The sequence below is a fragment of the Oncorhynchus keta genome, chromosome 4 (genome assembly GCF_023373465.1).
Source record: "Oncorhynchus keta strain PuntledgeMale-10-30-2019 chromosome 4, Oket_V2, whole genome shotgun sequence".
NCBI classification, from domain to species: domain Eukaryota; kingdom Metazoa; phylum Chordata; class Actinopteri; order Salmoniformes; family Salmonidae; genus Oncorhynchus; species Oncorhynchus keta.
In genome coordinates this window covers 25,059,221-25,081,243 of record NC_068424.1, presented here as the reverse complement: position 1 = coordinate 25,081,243, position 22,023 = coordinate 25,059,221, and the positions used below count along the sequence as shown (strand labels likewise).

General features: G+C 41.9%; 2 protein-coding genes across 5 annotated transcripts in view; one reads left to right on the top strand and one right to left on the bottom strand.

The window, feature by feature from the left end:
• LOC118371780 (vesicular, overexpressed in cancer, prosurvival protein 1-like) overlaps positions 1–22,023 on the top strand; it is a 77,039-nt gene that overhangs the window by 4,898 nt on the left and 50,118 nt on the right. The window contains exons 2-3 of one of the 2 annotated variants that reach the window (XR_004823082.2): positions 14,205–14,263; positions 18,965–20,780. Coding sequence is in view for 1 of the 2 variants with exons in the window: in XM_035757376.2 (XP_035613269.1) it covers positions 14,205–14,263 (59 nt within the window). In the remaining variant the exon portion in view is untranslated. Of the gene's footprint in view, positions 1–14,204; positions 14,264–18,964; positions 20,781–22,023 lie in introns of those variants that run through there. The other variant, XM_035757376.2, reaches the window with a different exon arrangement.
• Positions 1,785–19,188, bottom strand: LOC118371792 (ATP-citrate synthase-like). 3 transcript variants are annotated; one of them, XR_004823085.2, is made up of 6 exons: positions 19,043–19,188; positions 6,942–7,079; positions 6,788–6,833; positions 6,535–6,638; positions 3,531–3,608; positions 1,868–3,296 (listed from the first exon to the last, which is right to left on the bottom strand). XR_004823085.2 is itself a non-coding variant. In XM_035757403.2 (4 exons), exons 1-4 carry the CDS (start codon positions 6,827–6,829, stop codon positions 3,275–3,277), a joined length of 246 nt encoding a protein of 81 aa, XP_035613296.1. In that variant the 5' UTR covers positions 6,830–6,935; the 3' UTR covers positions 1,785–3,274. The 3 variants fall into 3 exon arrangements, 1 of the variants encoding a protein (XP_035613296.1); XR_004823087.2 differs by lacking the exons at positions 1,868–3,296; positions 3,531–3,608 and adding an exon at positions 5,840–6,446; XM_035757403.2 differs by lacking the exons at positions 6,942–7,079; positions 19,043–19,188 and having other exon boundaries at positions 1,785–3,296; positions 6,788–6,935.

Below are 22,023 nucleotides of genomic sequence, written 5' to 3'. Positions count from 1 at the left end.
AACTGTCAACCTTATATAGACTGGTGTGTGCCTTTCCAAATCATGTCCAAACAATTGAATTCACAATAGGTGGACTCATTCAAGTTGTAGAAACATCTCAAGGATGATTGACGGAAACAGGATGCTCAATTTCGAGTCTCATAGCAAAGGGTCTGAATACTTATGTAAATACGATTTTAAATATGGGGTAATCCATTTTAGAATAAGGCTGTAACATAACAAAAAAGGGAAGGGGTCTGAATACTTAACGAATGCACTGTATATACTGTATTCTGGTTATGGCTCATCCTATGTAACTACTGCTGTACATACCTTTTCCTATTCATATGCTGTCTATACATACCATTATTAATTTATATTGTTTGTTTGTTCCGGACTCTAATGTTGCTCTTTCTGATATTATTTGTTTTAAACTTTTTGGATGATGTGTGTTACTGCATTGTTGGAGCTAGAAACAAGCATTTCGCTGCACCTACGATAACATATGTGTATGCGACCAATGAACATTGATTTGAGCTGAAATCGAGTGTACATGTCTCGATGTATAAGATTTGGTAGCCTAGCAGTTAGCGCGTAGGGCCAGGTTGCTGGCTCCAATACCTGAGCTGACAAGGTGAAAAATGTGTCACTGTGCCCTTGAGCAAAGCACTTCACCCTAATTTGCTCCAGGGGCACCATACTACTATGGCTGACCCTGTAACACAACACACCTATCTGTTGTATGTGACAAAATTATATTTTTGTCCTCCATCCGTTTGACCTTTTTAGGCCACCATACTCCCTATATGTGTTAGACAGGCATTGCTCTGTGCAGTCACCCATTTAAGTTCGTTTCGAGGCTTAGTGGATGCGGCCTGTCTGAGCAAAATTATTTTGTCATTATATTTAGCATGCCTTTAAAGGGCGAGTGCACTACCTGATTTTGGCCTTGTTTTTCATTCATCCACATTAAGAAGTGCTATTGGACATGACTGAAGGCAAAAGAGAGTTGTCTTGGGTGTGGTTTGATGTGGGTGTTTCTTGGGTGTGCATTTTGCCATTCAATCACAAAGGCAGTAGTGCAATAATTTGACAGCAAGATGCCCAAACACACGCAATATTTGAATAAAACAATCATTTCTCAATCCTTGCATTTGTATACGATCAGTGTCTCTTATATGTAGAAATTAAAATCACTTAGAGCTGATTTCCTGGTGTTCTTACAGTCTTTTAGGTAAAAAGGGCCACCAGTTGGGGAATCCTGCAATATGGAGAGGACGATTCGCCATCTTAAGATGGTCACCTAATTCAGTTCTTTGTGTATGCTAAAGCCTGACCTTGTGTTTAGCCAAGCTGACAGCAGCTAGCGAGCATAGCTTGGAGATATCAGCTGTCTAGCTGATATTTCTCTGTTAAATCAGTTATGGCAAGAGCCAGTGGCTGGAATATGTTTTTATAAGACACTACTATAGTTCTACAACATCTTGCTATGAAAGAAGCATCCAACTTCATTTCAACGTTTCATCACATTATGTAAATGCAGGTTATCATTGAAATGTTGTCAACCGTGAGTTGAATGCCAAGTCTGGAGATCGCTGTACTACAACACAATATTCTATAACTGTCTATTTTTGTCTCTCCTGATGTCCGCTGTTAGATCTTTCCCAGGGGACAAATCCCATAACGACTAGCTAATATTCCTACAAAAGGTGTAGACTACATGTGGACAGTGCCCAGACATTGTCCAGCTTGAGTGTACATATTTATCCACAAAATCAATGTGTGTTTGTTACAAAGACAACATTTTATGCTGTAAATATCATATTGATATGCTTATGAAGAAAGTATGTCAACACTTATTTTATTGAAGCCTTTATTTTCAGGGAGTTATCCTGAGACCAAGGTCTCTTTTTACAGATGAGCCCTGGATTACAAAAGATAAACATTGAAATATAAGTACAAAATGCAAGCAGAAAGAAACTGTCATAAAAAAAAAAACACATCAGTCATAAGATCCTCAATAATTTGACATTTTAGCAGACACTCTTATCCAGAGTGACTTACAGGAGCAATTAGGGTTAATCAAGGGCACATCGAGATTTTTCACCCAGTCAACTCAGGGATACAAACCAGCGACCTTCCGGTTACTGGCCCAACGCTCTTAAACACTAGGCTAATTGCCACCCTCAATCAACTTGCTGAATTGCCCTACAAGGTACCAAAACATCCAATTTTAAGAACATTTTGAATATTGTTCTACAAATATGATGCAAGGTAAATCGGCTTTAGGTTAACTCGGAGACCAAAAGGAATTTCCAGAGTTGGCCATCCCTGAGACCGGGTGTGGTAACTCAAAGGCTGAAGTTTTAAGTAATGATGTTCAGTACAGTGGGTGTTAGTATAAAGGGATTTATACATGAAAACATAGCAATGTATCAACCTAAATGACAGAGGGCCAACCAACTTTCTGGTAGAGAATGCAGTGATGAATACTAAATCTGTCGCCCATTCCACAAAAGGGAAGGGCACTATTATAAACTGCATCATACGACTTTAATGAAGTGGCATTTGCTTTCAAATGGATGTCGCCATAGTCTAGGACTGACAGGAACGTTGACTGAATAATCTGCTTTCTACTATTTAGCGAGAGGCATTACCTATTTCTATAGAAGGCCATTTTTATTCTCCGCTTAACTCCTCAATATGCTTTTTTATAAAGACTTGTCTTCTTATAAACACTTCTTATAAACACTTGTCTTCTTTCCAGATGTCCAGATATTTGTAAGCAGAGATATGATCAATAGGGACCCCATCCAAAGTACATAGGTTTAAATCATCAGTTATTTTATGCGCTTTAGAGAACAACATGTATTTAACTTTACCTGCATCCAATACTCATTTCAGGTCAAAGTTTTTCTGTAGTACAATGAAGGCAGACTGTAGTTCAGCTCGAACCTAGTCAACCGTGAGGGCAATAACATACAACAGTATCATCGGCATACAAGGACAGGTAACATTTTTGGACAGAAGTCAATATTGTTAATGTGAAAAGTACAGGACCCAGAATTGATCCCTGCAGGACAGTTTTCGTTATGTCCAGAAAATTCTATTTAACACCATCAGTAGATACAACTGAATGTGTATCTAAAGTGATTTTTAATCCAGTTACATGCAGCCTGGCCTAGGCCAATTTGAGGAAAGCCTCTGCATTAGCAGTGAGTGATCAACAGCATCGAAGGCCTTTCACGGGTCAATGTTGCCTTTTTATCCATACAGTTCACCGTAGAGTCAGGGTTCACCGTAGAGTCAGCGAGAGGCTGGCAGAGAGAAGAGAAATCGAATAACTGACCAGGCTCAATTAAACCAAATAAAAAAACCTGCAGAGATAAAATGATGCTTAAGAGCATCACTTATCCCCTCTTCCCAGTTTAGAGGACTTAGACGGAAGTTGCTTAGGCAGGGAAGAAGATACATTTGTACACTTCAGTGCATTAACTGTTTTCCAAAATGTTGAAGGATCACCAGCAGAGAGAGGTAAAAGAGTAGCTTACCTAGCAAATATAGACAAGTGGTGTGTAGAGTACAACTCCAGCTGTCTCCAGTGGCTAATGACTTTCTTTCCATCTATACTGAACAAAAATATAAACGCAACATCAGAGGAGGCTGGTGGGAGGAGCTATAGGAGGACAGGCTCATTGTATTGGCTGGAATGCAATTTATGAAACGGAGCCAAACATGGTTTCCATGTGTTTAACAATTCCAGCCAATACTACGAGCCCATCCTCATCCCATGTTTTGTGAGCTGAAATAACACTTCCCAGAAATTGTCCATATGCACAAAAAAATGTATTTCTCTCCAATTTGTACACCTCCCTGTTAGTGAACATGTCCCCCTTGCCAAGTTAATCCATCCATGACAGGTGGGGCATATCAACTGCAGGAATTTCTGTACCATAAGCCGCCTCCATCATTATAGAGAATTTGGCAGTATGTCCAACCGGCCTCACAACCACAAAATTAAATAGCCTACAAAATTATATAGCCTAATTGTCTTACTCCTGTCTACAGAAATAAATAAAACCATTCAAAATAGGCTACTCCACCAGAAAGCATGATTTGGCCACAGAGGATCATTGGCTTAAAAAAAGTTGTTTTTCACGACTGTTTTAGCCTACAGTTGGAAGGGTCCGCAATTTGGGCAGCACGCGCTGCAAATACCAAATGGATAATTGTTGAGTTTTAACTGTCAGTGAAAAGCAGAGAGAACCAGCTAGGCATATAATAATATTTTAAATTGTGGAAAACAAATGGCTATTGCTGTAAAGAGATGTGAATGAAAAGACTCCAATATGTCTTGATCAAAATTCTTAACTTAATTGAGCGAACAGTAGCCTATATTATTAGCACCAGTGGAGAACAAAGGCCATATCCCCGGTGAGTGGTCATATTCACTGTCTTCATCCTTGGGTCAGTGCCACAATATGATGTCCAGGTTAGATGGGCGTCATATTATAAACTCAGCAAAAAAAGAAACGTCCTCTCGCTGTCAATTGCGTTTATTTTCAGCAAACTTAACATGTGTAAATATTTGTATGAACATAACAAGATTCAACAACTGAGATGAACTGAACAAGTTCCACAGACATGTAAGAGTCAGTATCTGTTGGGGCCACCAGCTGCATTAAGTACTGCAGTGCATCTCCTCATGGACTGCACCAGATTTGCCAGTTCTTGCTGTGGGATGTTACCCTGTTCTTTAACCAAGGCACCTGCAAGTTCCCAGACATTTCTGCGGGGAATGGCCCTAGCCCTCTGATCCAACAAGTCCCAGACCTGCTCAATGGGATTGAGATCTGGGCTCTTCGCTGGCCATGGCAGAACACTGACATTCCTGTCTTGCATAAATCAGGCACAAAACAAGCAGTATGGCTGGTGGCGTTGTCATGCTGGAGGGTCATGTCAGGATGAGCCTGCAGGAAGGGTACTACATGAGGGAGGAGGCAGTCTTCCCTGTAACGCACAGCATTGAGATTGCCTGCAATGACAACAAGCATCGTCCGATGATGCTGTGACACACCGCTCCAGACCATGATGGACCCACCCCCTCCAAATCGATCCCGCTCCAGAGTACAGGCCTCGGTGTAACGCTCATTCCTTTGACGATAAACGTGAATCCGACCATCACCCCTGTTGAGTCAAAACCGTGACTCGTCAGTGAAGAGCACTTTTTGCCGGTCCAGTGACGATGGGCTTATGCCAATAGGCGACGTTGTTACCCGTGATGTGTGGTGAGGACCTGCCTTACAACAGGCCTACAAGCCCTCAGTCCAGCCTCTCAGCCTATTGTAGACAGTCAGCACTGATGGAGGGATTTTTCTTTCCTGGTGTAACTCGTGCAGTTGTTGTTGCCATCATGTACCTGTCCCGCAGGTGTGATGTTCGGATGTACCGATCCTGTGCAGGTGTTGTTACACGTGGTCTGCCACTGAGGTCGATCTGCTGTCCTTCCTGTCTCCCTGTAGCGCTGTCTAAGGCATCTCACAGTATGGACTGCAATTTATTTCCCTGGCCACATCTGCAGTCCTCATTCCGCCTTGCCTAAGGCATGTTCACGCAGGGACCATGGGCCTCTTTCATTTGGTGTTTTTCAGAGATAGAAAAGGCCTCTTTTGTGTCCTAAGTTTTCATAACTGTGACCTTAATTGCCTACCGTCTGTAAGCTGTTAGTGTCTTAACGACCGTTCCACAGGTGCATGTTCATTAGTCGTTTATGGTTCATTGACCAAGCCATATCTTGGGTATCTCTGTCACGGCCGTTGCTGGAAGAAGACCAAGGTGCAGCGTGGTAAGCGTACATTTTCCTTTTTATTTCAAAATGTCGTGAAGCTTACAGAGCATTAGTGCCACAAACAAAGTTAACTACCCACAACGAAAGGAGTGAAAAAGGGCTACCTAAGTATGGTTCCCAATCAGAGACAACGATAGACAGCTGTCCCTGATTGAGAACCATACCCGGCCAAAACATAGAAACAGAATCATAGAAAACAAAACATAGAATACCCACCCCAAATCACACCCTGACCAAACCAAATAGAGACGTAAAGGCTCTCTAACGTCAGGGCGTGACAATCTCATACTGGTAAGAAAGGAAATCTACTTTCACCCCTGCTCCAAAGTAATATGAAAAGAGTTGCAATTGCTGAACTTGTAGATATTGTAAACAGTTTTTTGATAACTTCCAAGTGTAACAGTTCCATGTAGAATAAACAATCCTTCACATAATACTGTAGAAGCGGTGTTCTTCTATTATAACATCGACGGTACCATTTTAATTAAATAACAAAAGACGATAAAAAGTGTCTTGTATAATTTTTCGGCTGAGTGCAAGGTCTCTCCCTATTCAGACATCAGTATCAACCGGTCTTTCAGTCAGAGGACTCCATTTCAAAAGCATCTATTTTGCCCATCTGTATAAAAACGAGAGTTGATGAATGACGTGTAATGAAAGGGTGATATTGCTTAACACTTCTGATGTACTGTGTTATTAATAAAAACCTTTTGTCCCTTCGGAGGTGTTTGCCGATGGGCATGGGAGTGTAAAGCAGATCCAGGCCCGTCTCGTCACTGATATTGGTCATGAAGGAGCCTGACTTTGGCTCCTATATCACGGAGGGGCATAAAGGGGAAAGACCGACACCATTCAGTCAAGGAAGCCATCAGTAAATACACAGTGGAACATGGCCAATCATAGATGCTAATTCACAAGGGACACGTGCCAGCATGGCACTGACTGGTTGGCATTACTCACTCGGGCCCAAAAGTAGTCCATTGGCACAGTGGAAGGGGGCATCTCCCTACAACAGACATGATGCACATATATGCACAGCACTGATTACATTATCAATGGTGGTAAGGTGAATTCCAGGACCGATAGTATTTTGACTAGATCAACTGTGACCAACCCGATTCAAGTGTCCTCCATTACTCTGAAGCAGGACTGGTGTCTGGCCACTGCTTCAGTCTTCTGGAACAGCTCTTGATATGGTAGGGGGTACCCACGATGCTGTTGAACAACACATCCACCAGGTTTTGTACGTAGCCTGTGAATGAAATATCATCACTCAATAAACATATAGCGAGGGGAAAAATATCTTTCTCTAGTTTGAAAGTAATTGATATGCTAATAGAGGGGCTAACTACAGAATAGATTCAGGCAGGTGATGATACGTTACTATGCAACCAGCTTTGTACGTTGCTGAATGCTTGCTGATACGTTTTGATATTTGCTGCCAGAGCTATGGCTATATTTGTAGTAGGCAAGTACCAGTCTTCATTTTTTACTTTAGAAATTTTGACACTGGAATTAATGTTTCTGACTCATATTGATGCCACAGGCTGTTTTTTAAAAGCAGAGAAGTTGGTTCAGTTGAATTTTAACCTGCGTATGATCAACAATGTATCTGTCTGTTTTCATTCAATATCCAATCAATGATCTTAAATTAAACTGTTTCGCTTGCTGAATTGCAAAATTCTATTGCCTTTATTTTTGCATAGTGATGTTTGAGAACCTCCTTTTTGAAAGTTTTAGTATTGCAAGGGTAAGTGCACCCAATGACATGATTTTGGACTCGTGGTGCTTACTTGCAGTTTTTGTTGTATCAGACTGTGTATTAACAATGTATTAGGGAAATGACTGACTTTCTGCGATCAAACACAGACACAGGTGTGGATATTTCAAAGGATTTTAAATGTAACACAAGTCTCATTATTTTCTTGCATGCTGTTATTCACCATTCAGCTTCAAGAATCCCCTTGAATTTAAAACACTGGAATAAAAAAAAATGTCTGTCAAACCATACTCCTTCATATTCCCCTGTCCTGTTGAACTTCAAACATGAACGTTTGTCCAGCCCTTTTCTGCTTTACTTTACTTAGTCTTTTAAGTGGGGCTTTACATCTGGCTCCTCAGTAGTTTGTCTTAGGCCTAAACACAGAGAGGCTTCCGGCTAAACGCGGTGACGTGGTGGGCTAGCTGAGCTAATCTGAGGAGAAAGTATTTTGAGGGATTAGCGTCAGCTCCCGGCACACCCGCCACGCTGGATAGCCGCTGTGCAATGATCCTTTCTGGGGTTGTTTGTGTTCACTAATGGAATCGACATCCCTGTGGTTTGACATTATCGAGCCACTTGTGCAAGGGAGGGAGGTGGTGGGGTCGGGGGGAGCATTGGACTGGAAGCGTGTTTCATCTGTTTCCTTTCTCATATCAAATGAGCTAAACATGTTAATGTGTGGTTTTCCTCTAATGAGAATTGTCCTCTGTGGCAGTGAAGTTATACTTCCTCAAACAGTGCTGCAGTAAAATGAGCAATTCAACATTATTTTAAGAGGCTAATGTAACTATACATATTCTGTTTTTCAACTAAACATGTGCAAAAACTGGGAAAATGGTATTCGGAACAATGCAAGGTCATGCATGGCTACATTTTAAAATGTGTCTTATCACAAGCTAAACACTACACTACTATGTTAGGCTCACTGTGAGCCACACGGTACAGAATCCGGTTGACCATTATAATCTAATAGATTAAGTAGAAGCCTTACCATTAGGGATACACCTTCCTTGTCTGCTTTATAACCCAGCTACAGAAACACGACATGAGTAATGAATACACACAGGTCGGATTAATGCAGGAGTTTAATATCATCTAGTAATCCAATATCGTTTCGATGTAAATTGCCTTTTGTGATACACTGTGGTGGATTTCCCCAATGTTACCTTACATAAAACCAGCCAACATGGGGGGTGCTGTCTGGTGGCCTGCGTAAACTGTGGATGAATAAAATCTCTGGAGTATTCTGTCACGTTAAATGGTTTAAAATGTCTGAGGCTGATTTGTAAAGAGGGAGTTAAAAAAACAACATGTCCTGCCTATCTGGGACAAATCTGAGCAGGACGCCACAGTTTGCGGTTGCATAGTGGTCACTCATTCAGTTGTCCCTTCAACTGTCGCTCTGCTGGTCTGAGAATACATTTGTAAACTCCCTTGTTTTAATGAAGCTTGTCAGTGGGGTGGGAGACTAGTTGTTCTGGTTTGCTCTGAGGCTGGCCTGGATATCTGGAGTCTGTCAATTCCTGATACTACAATATATGTCTGTGGACCCTGCTGTTGGCAGTGTCAATGTGGGTAAGTTGGTCCCACAAACAGACAGGCTGGGTGGTTGTCTCAACCATGGCGTCCCCCTTCCTGCCAGGGCTTCCCTGCCAGGGCGTCCCCATATTGTCCATCCCAACAGCCAACACATTGACAAATGCTCCATTGTATGGCCCTAGTCTGTATGACCCAAACTCCCTTGTGACTGTCCCCTTTCTCTGGTCGCAAGAGCCAGGAAACATACTAAGGTTATGTTTAGGGGTTGAACCCCCATCCATTGTGCCCTCAGTGGGCACGCATTGTGTGAACCCCCCAACCCTTCCCTTTTTTGGGCCCATAGCACAAACCACAAAAGGGATTCCTGGGGAGAAAATATCACCCCAACCTGCCCCTCATGGCTGGTGTGCTACTGGTGTGGTGCGGCAGAAAAGGTCTCCACTGATGGGAACTGTTAATTACGTGCCCATGACCTTTCCCCAACCCGTCGGTCGGCGCCCCTTTTCACTTCTCTAATGAAGCTGCTGTGGAAGTGGGTTTTTGTTTCAACCACTTCTCAGAAGACAGACCAGGCTTCATTGTCTTGTTTACTTCATCTCTCACCTCAATGAGCTTTGTCTGTGGATGAATCTCAATAGTCTGAACTACAGAATGTCAATAGTCTGAACTAAAGTGGAGCCTCTAATCTTTTTCCAGGACTGGGCAGGTGAGAGCAGTAGGGCATGGGTGCCAATTCTGTGCAAGCCGCATTAGACTATTGAGATGCAGCCCAGGTATACCCACATGATACCCATTTTATAGGCTTTTATATTAATTATATTACTATACAGTGGATGGGGGCTTACTCAAAGTTACACGCAAGAGCAAATAAGGGGCATCCATTTGTTTTATTTAGACAACACACAGAGCTTGCCAAATCTGTGAAAATCGAGGAGAATTACGAAAAGGCAGAGTGAACAGCTTTGCAACATGTCCTTGACAAGGTGGTATCATATAAATGACTGACGAATCATAATTATTCAAATCAAAGACTCCCTTTTCAAGGACACAGCTGCAAACCTTTCCTGAGGCTTCGGCTGTCTAGGAAAGAACCAGTATGTATGATTCAAAACAGCAAGACTATTTGCATGAGTTAACATACAGGGATAAAATGTGTTCATTTGCGCATGGGCAAACAGATAATCTTGACACTGAAAAGCATCCCAGTTACAGTACTGCATGAATAACCAACATGTTTTCATATGTGAGCAGAGCTGTTTCATTTATCTTTAGAAGCTTCAGTGTCTCATTTTTTTTATGAAAAGCATTACTTGCACATAAAGCATTTGAGGCTACGCCTGGCCTTGTGCATAACAGACTCACAGTTTAGTCTAGGACATATTCCCTTCTCGCTCTCTCTCCTTTCCATCATCTTTTTTTCCTAAGACGGGCTTCGGTCTGCATTTTGATAGAGGGCAGTTGGCGGCAGCTGCGTAGTGTAGCCGGAAGGCGTATTGATTATTAAATGACAGTCCTGCCCAGATGAACGAAACCCGGCGTAATGGGATGCAGGCAGACAGCCCGCTGCTCTGAAATGGGTGTGTTGGTATGCTCTTTATCGTAAGACCGTCTCGAATTCTTATCCAATTAGACAGAGAACATCATATCTTAAATGGTGAAGCCCAGAGCATATGCTGATTCGTCTAGCACTAGGTTGACAGAGAATGGAGGTTATTGAAAGCATGGATGAAGCCTGAAATAACTGCAGATTTAGTTTAGAAGGAAGGCCTTATGTAGTGTCTCCAATAGGCATGGGCGGTATCCAGATTTTCATATTGTCTTACCGTCCTTCTCTGATCCAGGAAATGTACGGTATTACAAGCATAGCACACTAAAAACGCAAGAAATGCTAACAGAATTAGCACAAACTAATAGCGAAATCACAGACGCTGTTAGATAAATGTTAACAGCTCATCAAGTTATACAAGTATAGCTAGACGCCACCGAAAGTCATTTTCAGTGAGTGAGGACATTTACAAGCAAGATAACCAAATAAATTGTACAAATGAATAAAGTTGTGATGAATAGTTTTCTGAAGGAAGAGCAGCATGTGTACATGGAGGGGGGAAAAACGCTAGTTGGAAGCGCAGGGGAAAATAATTAACTTATCCAGACCTCTTTGAGAAAGCCATTGTACGTTAACTGATAGCAAACATTTAGTAGTGAATTGCATACAAGTGTAACTTTATCCAGTGTTGCCAACTCCTCAGTAAGGAAAGTAGCTATTGGCTGTCCTAAAAGTCGCTAGAAGATTCTTAATGACATCACCTCATTTGCACAATTGGCAATGACATTTTGATGGACACTTTAGGAGGGGAAAAAGTGATTAAAAACACCCTAAATATGTTTAGAACTATGAATGAAATGTCTTCTGTTGATTTAAAAAAAAAAAATGTATGTCACAATTCCAACCCTCCTCCTTTATCCGGGCTTGGGATTGGCAAAAGTGACCCAAAAGAGACACTGGTAGAGTTACTTTGTTTTAAAAAACGTTTTTTTTTTAGTTTTCTTAATTTGTTTTTGTTTTTAACCTTATGGTCCACTTAGGAGCCTACAACAAGTCACAGTAAAACATTAACATTTTTAACCATAACATTTAAAAATATATATTTTTGTATACAATCTACATTAACAATCTAAATGGACCAAAAATATACAAAATTATGGTATCAGGTAGTGCAGCTCATCCAGGATGGCACATCAATGCGAGATGTGGCAAGAAGGTTTGCTGTGTCTGTTAGCGTAGTGTCCAGAGCATGGAAGCGCTACCAGGAGACAGGCCAGTACATCAGGAGATGTGGAGGAGGCCGTAGGAGGGCAACAACACAGCAGCAGGACCGCTAGCTGCGCCCTGTGATCTTCACAGATGAAAGCAGGTTCACAGTGAGCACATGTGACAGACGTGAGAGTCTGGAGACGCTGTGGAGAACGTTCTGCTGCCAGCAACATCCTCCAGCATGACCGGTTTGGCGGTGGGTCAGTCATGGTGTGGGGTGGCATTTATTTGGGGGGCCGCACAGCCCTTCATGTGCTCGCCAGAGGTAGCCTGACTGCCATTAGGTACCGAGATGAGATCCTCAGACCCCTTGCGAGACCATATGCTGGTGTGGTTGGCCCTGGGTTCCTCCTAATGCAAGACAATGCTAGACCTCATGTGGCTGGAGTGTGTCAGCAGTTCCTGCAAGAGGAAGGCATTGATGCTATGGACTGGCCCGCCCGTTCCCCAGACCTGAATCCAATTGAGCACATCTGGGACATCATATCTCGCTCCATCCACCAACGCCACGTTGCACCACAGACTGTCCAGGAGTTGGCGGATGCTTAAGTCCAGGTCTGGGAGGAGATCCCTCAGGAGACCATCCGCCACCTCATCAGGAGCATGCCCAGGCGTTGTAGGGATGTCATAGAGGCATGTGTAGGACACACACACTACTGAACCTCATTTGAACTTGTTTTAAGGACATTACATCAAAGTTGGATCAGCCTGTAGTGTGGTTTTCCACTTTAATTTTGAGACCTTTGATTTCCATTGATCATTTGTGTAATTTGTGTGATTTTGTTGTCAGCACATTCAACTATGTAAAGAAAAAAGTATTTAATAAGAATATTTCATTCATTCAGATCTAGGATGTGTTATTTTAGTGTTCCCTTTATTTTTTTGAGCAGTGTATATTAATTTGGGGAAAGGTCGAAAAGCATTAAACACATATGGCAATTTAGCTAGCTAGCTTGCACTTGCTAGCTAATTTGTCCTGTGATAAACATTGAGTTGTTATTTCACCAGAAATGCACAAGGTCCTCTACGCCGACAATTAATCCACACATAAAACGGTCAACCGTTTCTAGTCATCTCTCCTCCTTCCAGGCTTTTTCATCTTTGAACTTATATGGTGATTGGCATCTAAACTTTCATAGTATTATCACGACGACCGGCAACACAGTTCGTCTTTCAATCACCCAGGTGGGTACCTGCTTCTATAAACCAATGAGGAGATGGGAGAGGCATGACTTGCAGCCCAACCTAAGTCTGAAATAGAAAAGACTTCTATTTTAGCCCTTGGCAACAGACGCTTGTTTACACGTGCGAGCAGTGTGGGTGCAATAATTTAATAATATAGATTTCTACATTTCTTTTGCAATGCTCACGCACGCAACGCAAGCGGTGGAGTCAGCCTGTAAGCTTCATAATGTGAACTGTGAAATGATGACCGCCATCTGCTTTATCTCCTAATGTATTGCACAAGTTGACTGCAGGTTTTAACTTAAAAATATTCAAATGTATTGAAAAACAAAAATAGTTTTGACGCTATTGCAAAACCATCCTGTAGCTTTTTCCAAATACCCCGGTATACCGTCCAACCCAGCTCCACAAGCATAAGACTGAGGCTCTATCAATTTCTGCAGACTGTCCTCTCCTTCCTTCATCTGCGCTGACCGGAAAGGACATGAAGGGTGAAAACAACATGGTAGAAACTGGTCAAGTCTTTCAGATCAGTTCAAGGGCAGGAGAGGTGGCAAGGAGATTTTTTTTTTTACAGTTGAGAAAGAGCCAGCAAAGATGCATAAAATAGTCCATTTCTGAGAAGAACCAGGTTCGTGTCTATTTGAAATCTGTTCCATTCCAAACTTCCAGTCCACCTGGTCAGTCTCCAGTCAAACAGCTGTGGTCCATTCCCAGGACCTTTTTTGATTTGTTGCCATGTTAACTGGTCTGTAAGTGAAGAGGTTGTTTGAGGCCCATTTAAGAAAGGCTCTCTCCGAGCAACCACCCCAGGAAGTTGTGGAGAACCTCTCGTACTCTGGATAGGGATGTAATTTTGACAGACTTCTGCTGTTCCGAGAGAGGTTTTCGGGTAATTTGTTCCTGTCAAACGGCAAAAGCGTCTTGGCCTCAGCAAAGTACCGCTCTTGGTGATGTACTGAACCCAATGTCAGGTCATACTTTGTGGGATAAATGGTCTGTTGGGGTAAGGGAGAGTCTTTAAAAAAAAAAAAGAGAGAATGTGTGGACTGACTTATTTTCTCTCCCTCTTGCAGTGTATAGAGGCCAAGAAGTCTTGCTGGTATTTTGAAGGTGGATACCCCATCTACTTTATGTAAGTACAACCTGCTACCTGTCACAACATGGCGTACAATGTCCGATTACATTTTTTTCCAATTCTGTGGCATTGTGTTGTGTCAACTGCACATTTCAGGGAGGCCTTTTATTGTACCCAGCACAAGGTGCACCTGTGTAATGATCATGCTATTTAATCAGCTTCTTGATATGCCACACCTGTCAGGTAGATGTATTATCTTGGCATTGCATCTCAACGTCAACAGTGAAGAGGCGACTCTGGGATGCTGGCCTTCTAGGCAGAGTTCTTCTGTCCAGTGTCTGTTCTTTTGCCCATCTTAATATTTTATTTTTATTGGCCAGTCTGAGATATGGCTTTGTCTTCACTGTTGACGTTGAGACTGGTGTTTTGCGGGTACTATTTAATGAAGCTGCCAGTTGAGAACTTGAGGCGTCTGTTTCTCAAACTAGACACTCAAGTACTTGTCCTCTTGCTAAGTTGTGCACCGGGGCCTCCCACTCCTTTCTATTCTGGTTAGAGCCAGTTTACGCTGTTCTGTGAAGGGAGTGTACACAGCGTTGTACGATATCTTCAATTTCTTGGCAATTTCTCGCATGGAATAGCCTTCAATTCTCAGAACAAGAATTGACTGACAAGTTTCAGAAGAAAGGTCTTTGTTTCTGGCCATTTTGATCCTGTAATCGAACCCACAAATGCTGATGCTCCAGATACTCAGCTAATCTTAAGAGGGACAGTTTTATTGCTTCTTAAATCAGCACAACAGTTTTCAGCTGTTGAACATAATTGCATAAGGGTTTCCTAATGATCAATCAGCCTTAAAATTATTAACTTTGATTAGCTAACACAACGTGCCATTGGAACACAGGAGTGACTGTTGCTCATAATGGGCCTCTGTATGCCTATGTAGATATTCCCTACAAAATCTGCCATTTCCAACTATAATAGTCATTTACAACATTAACAATGTCTACACTGTATTTCTGATCAATTTGATGTTATTTTAATGGAATAAATGTGCTTTTCTTTCAAAAACAAGGACATTTCGAAGTGACCCCAAACTTTTGAACGTTGTGTACAGTCAAATGATAGCGTCTTATCAATAAAAATCTATTTTTCGTATTAACACTTCTTTTCAGAAGAATCACAGTCTGTTGAGGCAATCGTCTCATCCACGAGTGTACACAAGTGTCTTTGTCAAGGCTTACCGTACATACTGCTTGTGGGAGACTGGCCTTTTCACAATGGGTCATCCTGCTTTTGCAGCTGAATGTCACACTCCAGTGAGCTAAGACCTCTTGTATTCCCTCTGACCAGGGCCTTAATTCAGACCCACAGCACTTCTCCCCGGCTTAAGCTGCCCATCCATTCTCCCTCGCTGTTAACTACCAGCGTCGGCCGTTGTTCATTAAAATGAGCGTGTGCGCCTCGATGAAGAGATCACCTAGGTAATGGAAGACAACCAGCATTTGACATCCTCCTTCTCCCTGCATACTGTGGCATTGGCAGGAACCAAACTATTTCCAGCAGTTAGAGCACAGGAGTTATCTGTGATTTCCAGCAGTTATCCATCATAAGGCACAGGAAGCGAAGAGTCCTTTGCTGTGCGATCAGTGAAACTCCACTACCATCATCATATACAGGGCAAACTACAAGTAACTGCCAAAATAAAGGAAGCACTTGAGTAAAGGAGGGATACAAAGTATATTGAAAGCAGGTGCTTCCACACAGGTGTGGTTCTTGAGTTAATTAAGCAATTAACATCTCAGCGTGCTTAGAATGATGTGTCAATCGCTAGGCTACCTGCCGTGTGTGTGTGTGTGTGTGTGTGTGTGTGTGTGTGTGTGTGTGTGTCACCAGATCTCAACCCAATTTAACACTTACGGGAGATTCTGGAGCAGCCCTTGACACTGCATTTTCCACGATTAACAAAACGCCAAATTATGGAATTTCTTGTGGAAGTATGGTGTCGCATCCCTCCAGTGGAATTCCCAACATTTGTAGAATCTAAGACACTTAATATTGGTGTTTCCTTTATTTTGGCAGTTTACTGTATATCTACTGGGGAAAGAGGATACCTAGTCAGTTGTACAACGGAATGCCTATACCTGAAATGTGTTTTCTGCATTTAACCCTGAATCAGAGGTGCAGGTGGCTGCCTCAATCGACATCCATGGCTGTGGCGCCCGGGGAATAGTGGGTTAACTGCCTTGCTCAGGGGCAGAACGACAGATTTTTACCTTGTCAGCTCAGGGATTCAATCCCAATGCTCTAACCACTAGGCTACCTGCTAGTGGTTATCGTCCAGATTCTTTACATGAGGAAACAGTGGAGTCCCAGCCCTGGTTAGAGAGCAGCTCATCAGGGGCCCCAGAGCTCCTGATTAACTGCAGGCTCTGGAAGGGATTCACCCACTGGCGTTAAGATGCAGGTCCCCCAGGTGGCCAGGCAGAAGTTCACTGGGCAGGAACCAATTATAGATAGCGGCGTGCTTTTCACCCCAATGTAGTGCTAATCATCCGACTCATCTGGATGTAATGCTACCGATCGCGTAGAGCGTGATGTTCCGGGGATGTGGCAAGCCGTAGCCCTGGCACGGAATGATAATGTGGCTGAGTTTTGTTCGGCAGTAATGAAGTGAGGGGCTGTTGCGGTATTGGGAAAACGTGCCCATCCGTTTGAGTGACGCAAAGGAAGTATATGTGAGACTGGGAGAGGTGTCGGACGCTTATCTCTTTTATAATCACTGTCACACGAGGACACACACACACACACATTCCTGATGGGCAGACCACAGGTTGTGAGGATCGGGAACACCACCACCTCCTCCACACTGACTCTTTACACAGGTGCGTGTCCTCAGCACACTGCAGTACTCCCTATTCGCGACTGCGTGGCTTTGCACGACACCAACTCCAAGTTTGCTAACAACACCACGTTGTAGGCCTTATAACCAACAACGACAAGTCGGCCTATAGGGAGGAAGTAAGTGAACTGGCATTGTGGTGCCAGGACAACAACCTCTCCCTCAATGTCAGCAAAACAAATGAGTTTGATTGTTGACTTCAGGAAGCAGAGGAGGGAACATGCCCCAATCTACATCAACGGGGCTGCAGTGAAGTCAGCTGTTTTACGTTACTTGGCGTCCACATCAACAACGACTTGACATGGACCAACAACACCGCCACTCCTGTCGAGATGGCGCAACAGCATCTATACTTCCTAAGGTGGCTGAAGAAATGTCGCATGCCACCCTGGGTCCTCTCCAAATACTACCGCTGCACCATCAAAAGCAGCCTGACCGGTTGCATCACAGCCTGGTACAGGAAATGCTCCCTCCACGACCGCAAGGCCCTCCAGCGGGAGGAAGTCTCGCAGTATCAAGGACCATACACACCCCAACCACGAGCTGTTCAATTCCTTACTATCGGGCAGATGGTATCGGAGCATGAGGTCTGTTACCAACAGGCTTAGAGACAGTTTCTATCTACAAGCCATCAGAACAGTTTAACTGGACTTGACCGCCTGCACTGACTCTCCGTACCTTAGCACACATTCACTCATTAATTTACACACCCACACATACATACACTCACCCACACGTGGGCATATACATTCATGCTACACACACACATCATAACTGCTGCTACCGGACTCTTATTTATTATTGCTAAATACTACACAACTTAAACACTGGCCCCCCAATCCCCCCATTTCCCCAAAACACATGTAAATCATATAATTTGCACCTTCCTTTATTATACTTGTGCTAAAAATAAAATTCTAATCTACTGAGCCATTTACATTGTTTGTATTCTTATCTTTTGTTTCAAATTGTTGCAGGAACCTGCAAGTAAGCATATCTATCCTGGATGTAGGGCTAATTAAAGTTAACTTGATACACAGACACACACACACGTGCCTGCTCATTCCCACCCCAGCCCAAATAGGTGGTGAGCTGTAGTAAGCATCTGCTTTAGTTCGCCAGATCTCTGGAGCTGGTTTTTACATCATGTGTATTTATTTCTTCTAAACACATTTCCGTTTGTTGGATTGCAAATGTTTCAAATATTTCTATGTTCACTAGCTGGACAGGCAAACGCCACGTAGTACTAAACTGTAAAAAAAAAAAAAAAAATCTAGTCTAGTGTACTATCTCTGCTGATCAGGTCTGCCAATCACTTTATCCATATCTAAGGTAGTAAGTAGACAGCTGGTGACATCTCGATCTCTGTCCAACAAACTACTATCAGGTAAAGTATATTTTTTGTAATCTAATTTCACGTTTCTATATTTAGTTATAGAAACGTGATGCTGTAAAATGACTCCCAACTTAGAAAACAGCAACCGTGGTAATGTTAACTAGCTTGCTAGTTACAAGTAGATATGTTGGTAGTTAGCTCGAAGATGGCTGTATCGCTAGCATGTCATTCAGGGACAAGGAGTGTTTTAGCTATTAGTTTAATCCAAGTAATAATGTAATACCACAAAAACCGATAGGACAAGTAGTGTAAATCTAATACAGTCATCAAAGCAGGACCCACCAATTTCATTCATAACAAATAAGAAATGCCACATTTTATCCCTGTCAATAAGTGAAATAGGATGATTGCAGATCACCCTGCCTCAGACTGTCAGGATATTCATTTTCTAGCTTGCACACTACATTCCTTTTGCTGCGATTTATTTGATTAATTCTTGTCTCTCACTTTTGTATGACAGGATCTATTCAACTCTCCTGTATCCTGCTCCCAGAGATCAACCAAGTGCTATTCACCAAGCATGGGGTCATTTACTCACCTGTGAGAAGAACCATTCGACTGCAGTTTCAACTATCACTATTTAGACATTGGGACCACATGCATTTTTGCCTGTTGTCTTTTCTTTGTGGGTTTTGTCTTACACAGTCTAGTGCCCTCAAATTCAACTCTGGACCTCAAAGCCCATTCCACTGCATTTATTTAATTGTTCCCCTCTCAGGGACTGGTTTTAGACCTGGGACACCAGGTGCTTGCAATTAATGATCAGATAGACCAGAACGAGCAGGTTCCAGACCTTGTACCTTGAAGGGTAAGAGTTGAATACCCCTGATCTAGTGCATTTTAGAATGTAAGAAGAGCCACTACAGATGCTTGTTTGAGCATCTTTATTCATTGTCTCTCACTTTTGTCTCCAATGATCTATTCACCAAGACCTGCAGTTTGAACTCGCCCCGCCGTCACTATTTAGACAAAGACCACATATGTATTTGCCTTTTGTCTTTTCTTTGTGTGTTTTGTCTTACAGTCTAGTACATTTTAGAGTTGAACAACACCAACTACAGATGCAAGTGCTTGTTTGAGCATCTCGAAGACTAAATTCAATGAAGCGGAAATACTGAAGCATGTGTTGATGACAGATCTACAGACTCCATCAGAGGCCCAGGCTTTTGGCATAGATGGATAAGAGCTCATTTCTGGACTGCAACATTGTAATATTGTGCCCTCCACAGCACTTGATATGCAGTGTCCTCCTTAATTATTGGGCCAGTGAAGCATTTTTTTCCATCTTTTGGCTCTGTACTCCAGCACTTAGGATTTGTAATGACACAATGATACAGTACATTAATGTGGATGCTACCATGATTATGGATAGTCCTGAATGAGTCCTGAATAATGATGAGTGAGAACGTTCGACGCAAAAATATCCTAATCCCCCCCCCAAATGCTAACCCCTGTTATTGGAATCGTGAGAGGTTAGCATGTCTTGGGTATGATATTTGTGCTTTCTCACTCATGATTATTCATCGAACTATCCATAGCACCCAAATTAGCACCCAAATTAATATAGATATGTTTAGAAACACATTATATTCTTATTTACAATAAAAGTGACTCCAAAATGATGCAATACATTATTTATCAGTAACTTCTATTGGGCACTAAATAGTCTGAAACACACCCAAAACAAACAGCTAATGCATTCAAAGGTTTGTAGTCACAAGCTTGATGTAATCATTCCGTGCTAGGAATATGGGATCAAATACTACACATGTCACCTGTGTAATGATCATGCTGTTTAATCAGCTTCTTGATGTGCCACACCTGTCAGGTGGATGGATTATCTTGGCAAATGAGAAATGCTCACTAACAGGGATGTAAACAAAAGACTTGAGAGAAATACAATTTTTGAGTGTATGGAATATTTCTGGGATCTTTTATTTCAGCTCTTTATTCCAACACTTGACATACTTTTTTGTTCAGTATAAGTTAATTTGCCCCAATACTTTTGTTCCCCTAAAATGGAGGTACTATGTACAAAAAGTGCTGTAATTTCTAAATGGTTCACCAGATATGGATGAAAATACCCTCACATTAAAGCTGTCAGTCTGCACGTTAACCTCATTGTCATTGTATGATTTCAAAAGTGTTGGAGTACAAAGCGAAAACAAGATAAAATGGGTCACTGTTCCAATAATTGATTGGTAGGTTACATTATACTTAGATTCTGCCTGAGACAACTGCTATTTGTCCCTGTACTCAATAAATGGTGAAACACCGTTTGATCGTGTTCTTCGTTCGAATGTACAGTGCCTTAAAGTATTCACACCCCTCCACATTTTGTTGTGCTACAAAGAATTAAAATGTATTTAATCGTCATTTTTGATCCATGATCTACACAAGATAATCTAATGTCAAAGTGGAAGAATGATTCTAACATTTATTAAACATTAATACAAAAAATACAACACTAATATACTGTATATCTTGATTAGAAAAGTGTTCACCCCCCCCTGAGAATATACATGTCAGAAACGCCTTGGTTTTGGAGTAAAGTCTCTAAGATACAATATTTGCCCATTTTATAATTTTTAAAAAATTCTTCAAGCTTTGTCAAGTTGTTGATCATCGCTAGACAGCCATTTTCAAGTCTTGCCATAGATTTTTATGAAGATTTAAGTGAATTGTAACTTGGCCATTCAGGAACATTCAAAGCAACTCCAGTGTATATTTGGCCTTGTATTTTAGGTTATTGTCCTGCTGAAAGGTGAATTTGTCTCCCAGTGTCTGGTGGAAAGCAGACTGAACCAGGTTTTTCTCTAGGATTTTGCCGGTGATTAGCTCTATTTACATTTACATTATAGTCATTTAGCAGACGATCTTATATAGAGCGACTTAGTCATGAGTTTATACATTTCCATACTTTTTTTTCGTACTGGTCTGTTTTTCTTAACTCCCTAGCCCTTGCCAATGACAAGTATACCCATAACATGATGCAGCCACTACCATGCTTGGAAATATGATCTCTAACTGTTTTAAAATAACCAACTCCTAGTATACCTTATCAATGTACTGTAATGGTGAAATCCCTGAGCAGTTTCCTTCCTCTCCGGCAACTATGTTAGAAAGGACGCCTGTATCTTTGTAGTGACTGGGTTTATTGATACACCATCCAAAGTGTAATTAATAACTTCACCATGCTCAAAGGGATATTCAACATCAGATTAAAAAATATATATATATAGTAGAATAATGAATGGATTGGCAAGTTTTTGGCACCGTCATCCTTGAAGTTAGTAGGAAACATTTTAAGTCACCTAAATATACTCACATTTCTGATATTTGAAAATCAAACATTCATTTCCCAACTGCCTTTAATACAGGTAACGAGTGGAGGACAGAGGAGCCTCTTAAAGAAGAAGTTACAGGTCTGTGAGAGCCAGAAATCTTGCTTGTTTGTAGGTGACCAAATACTTATTTTCCACCATAATTTGCAAATAAATTCATTAAAAATCCTACAAT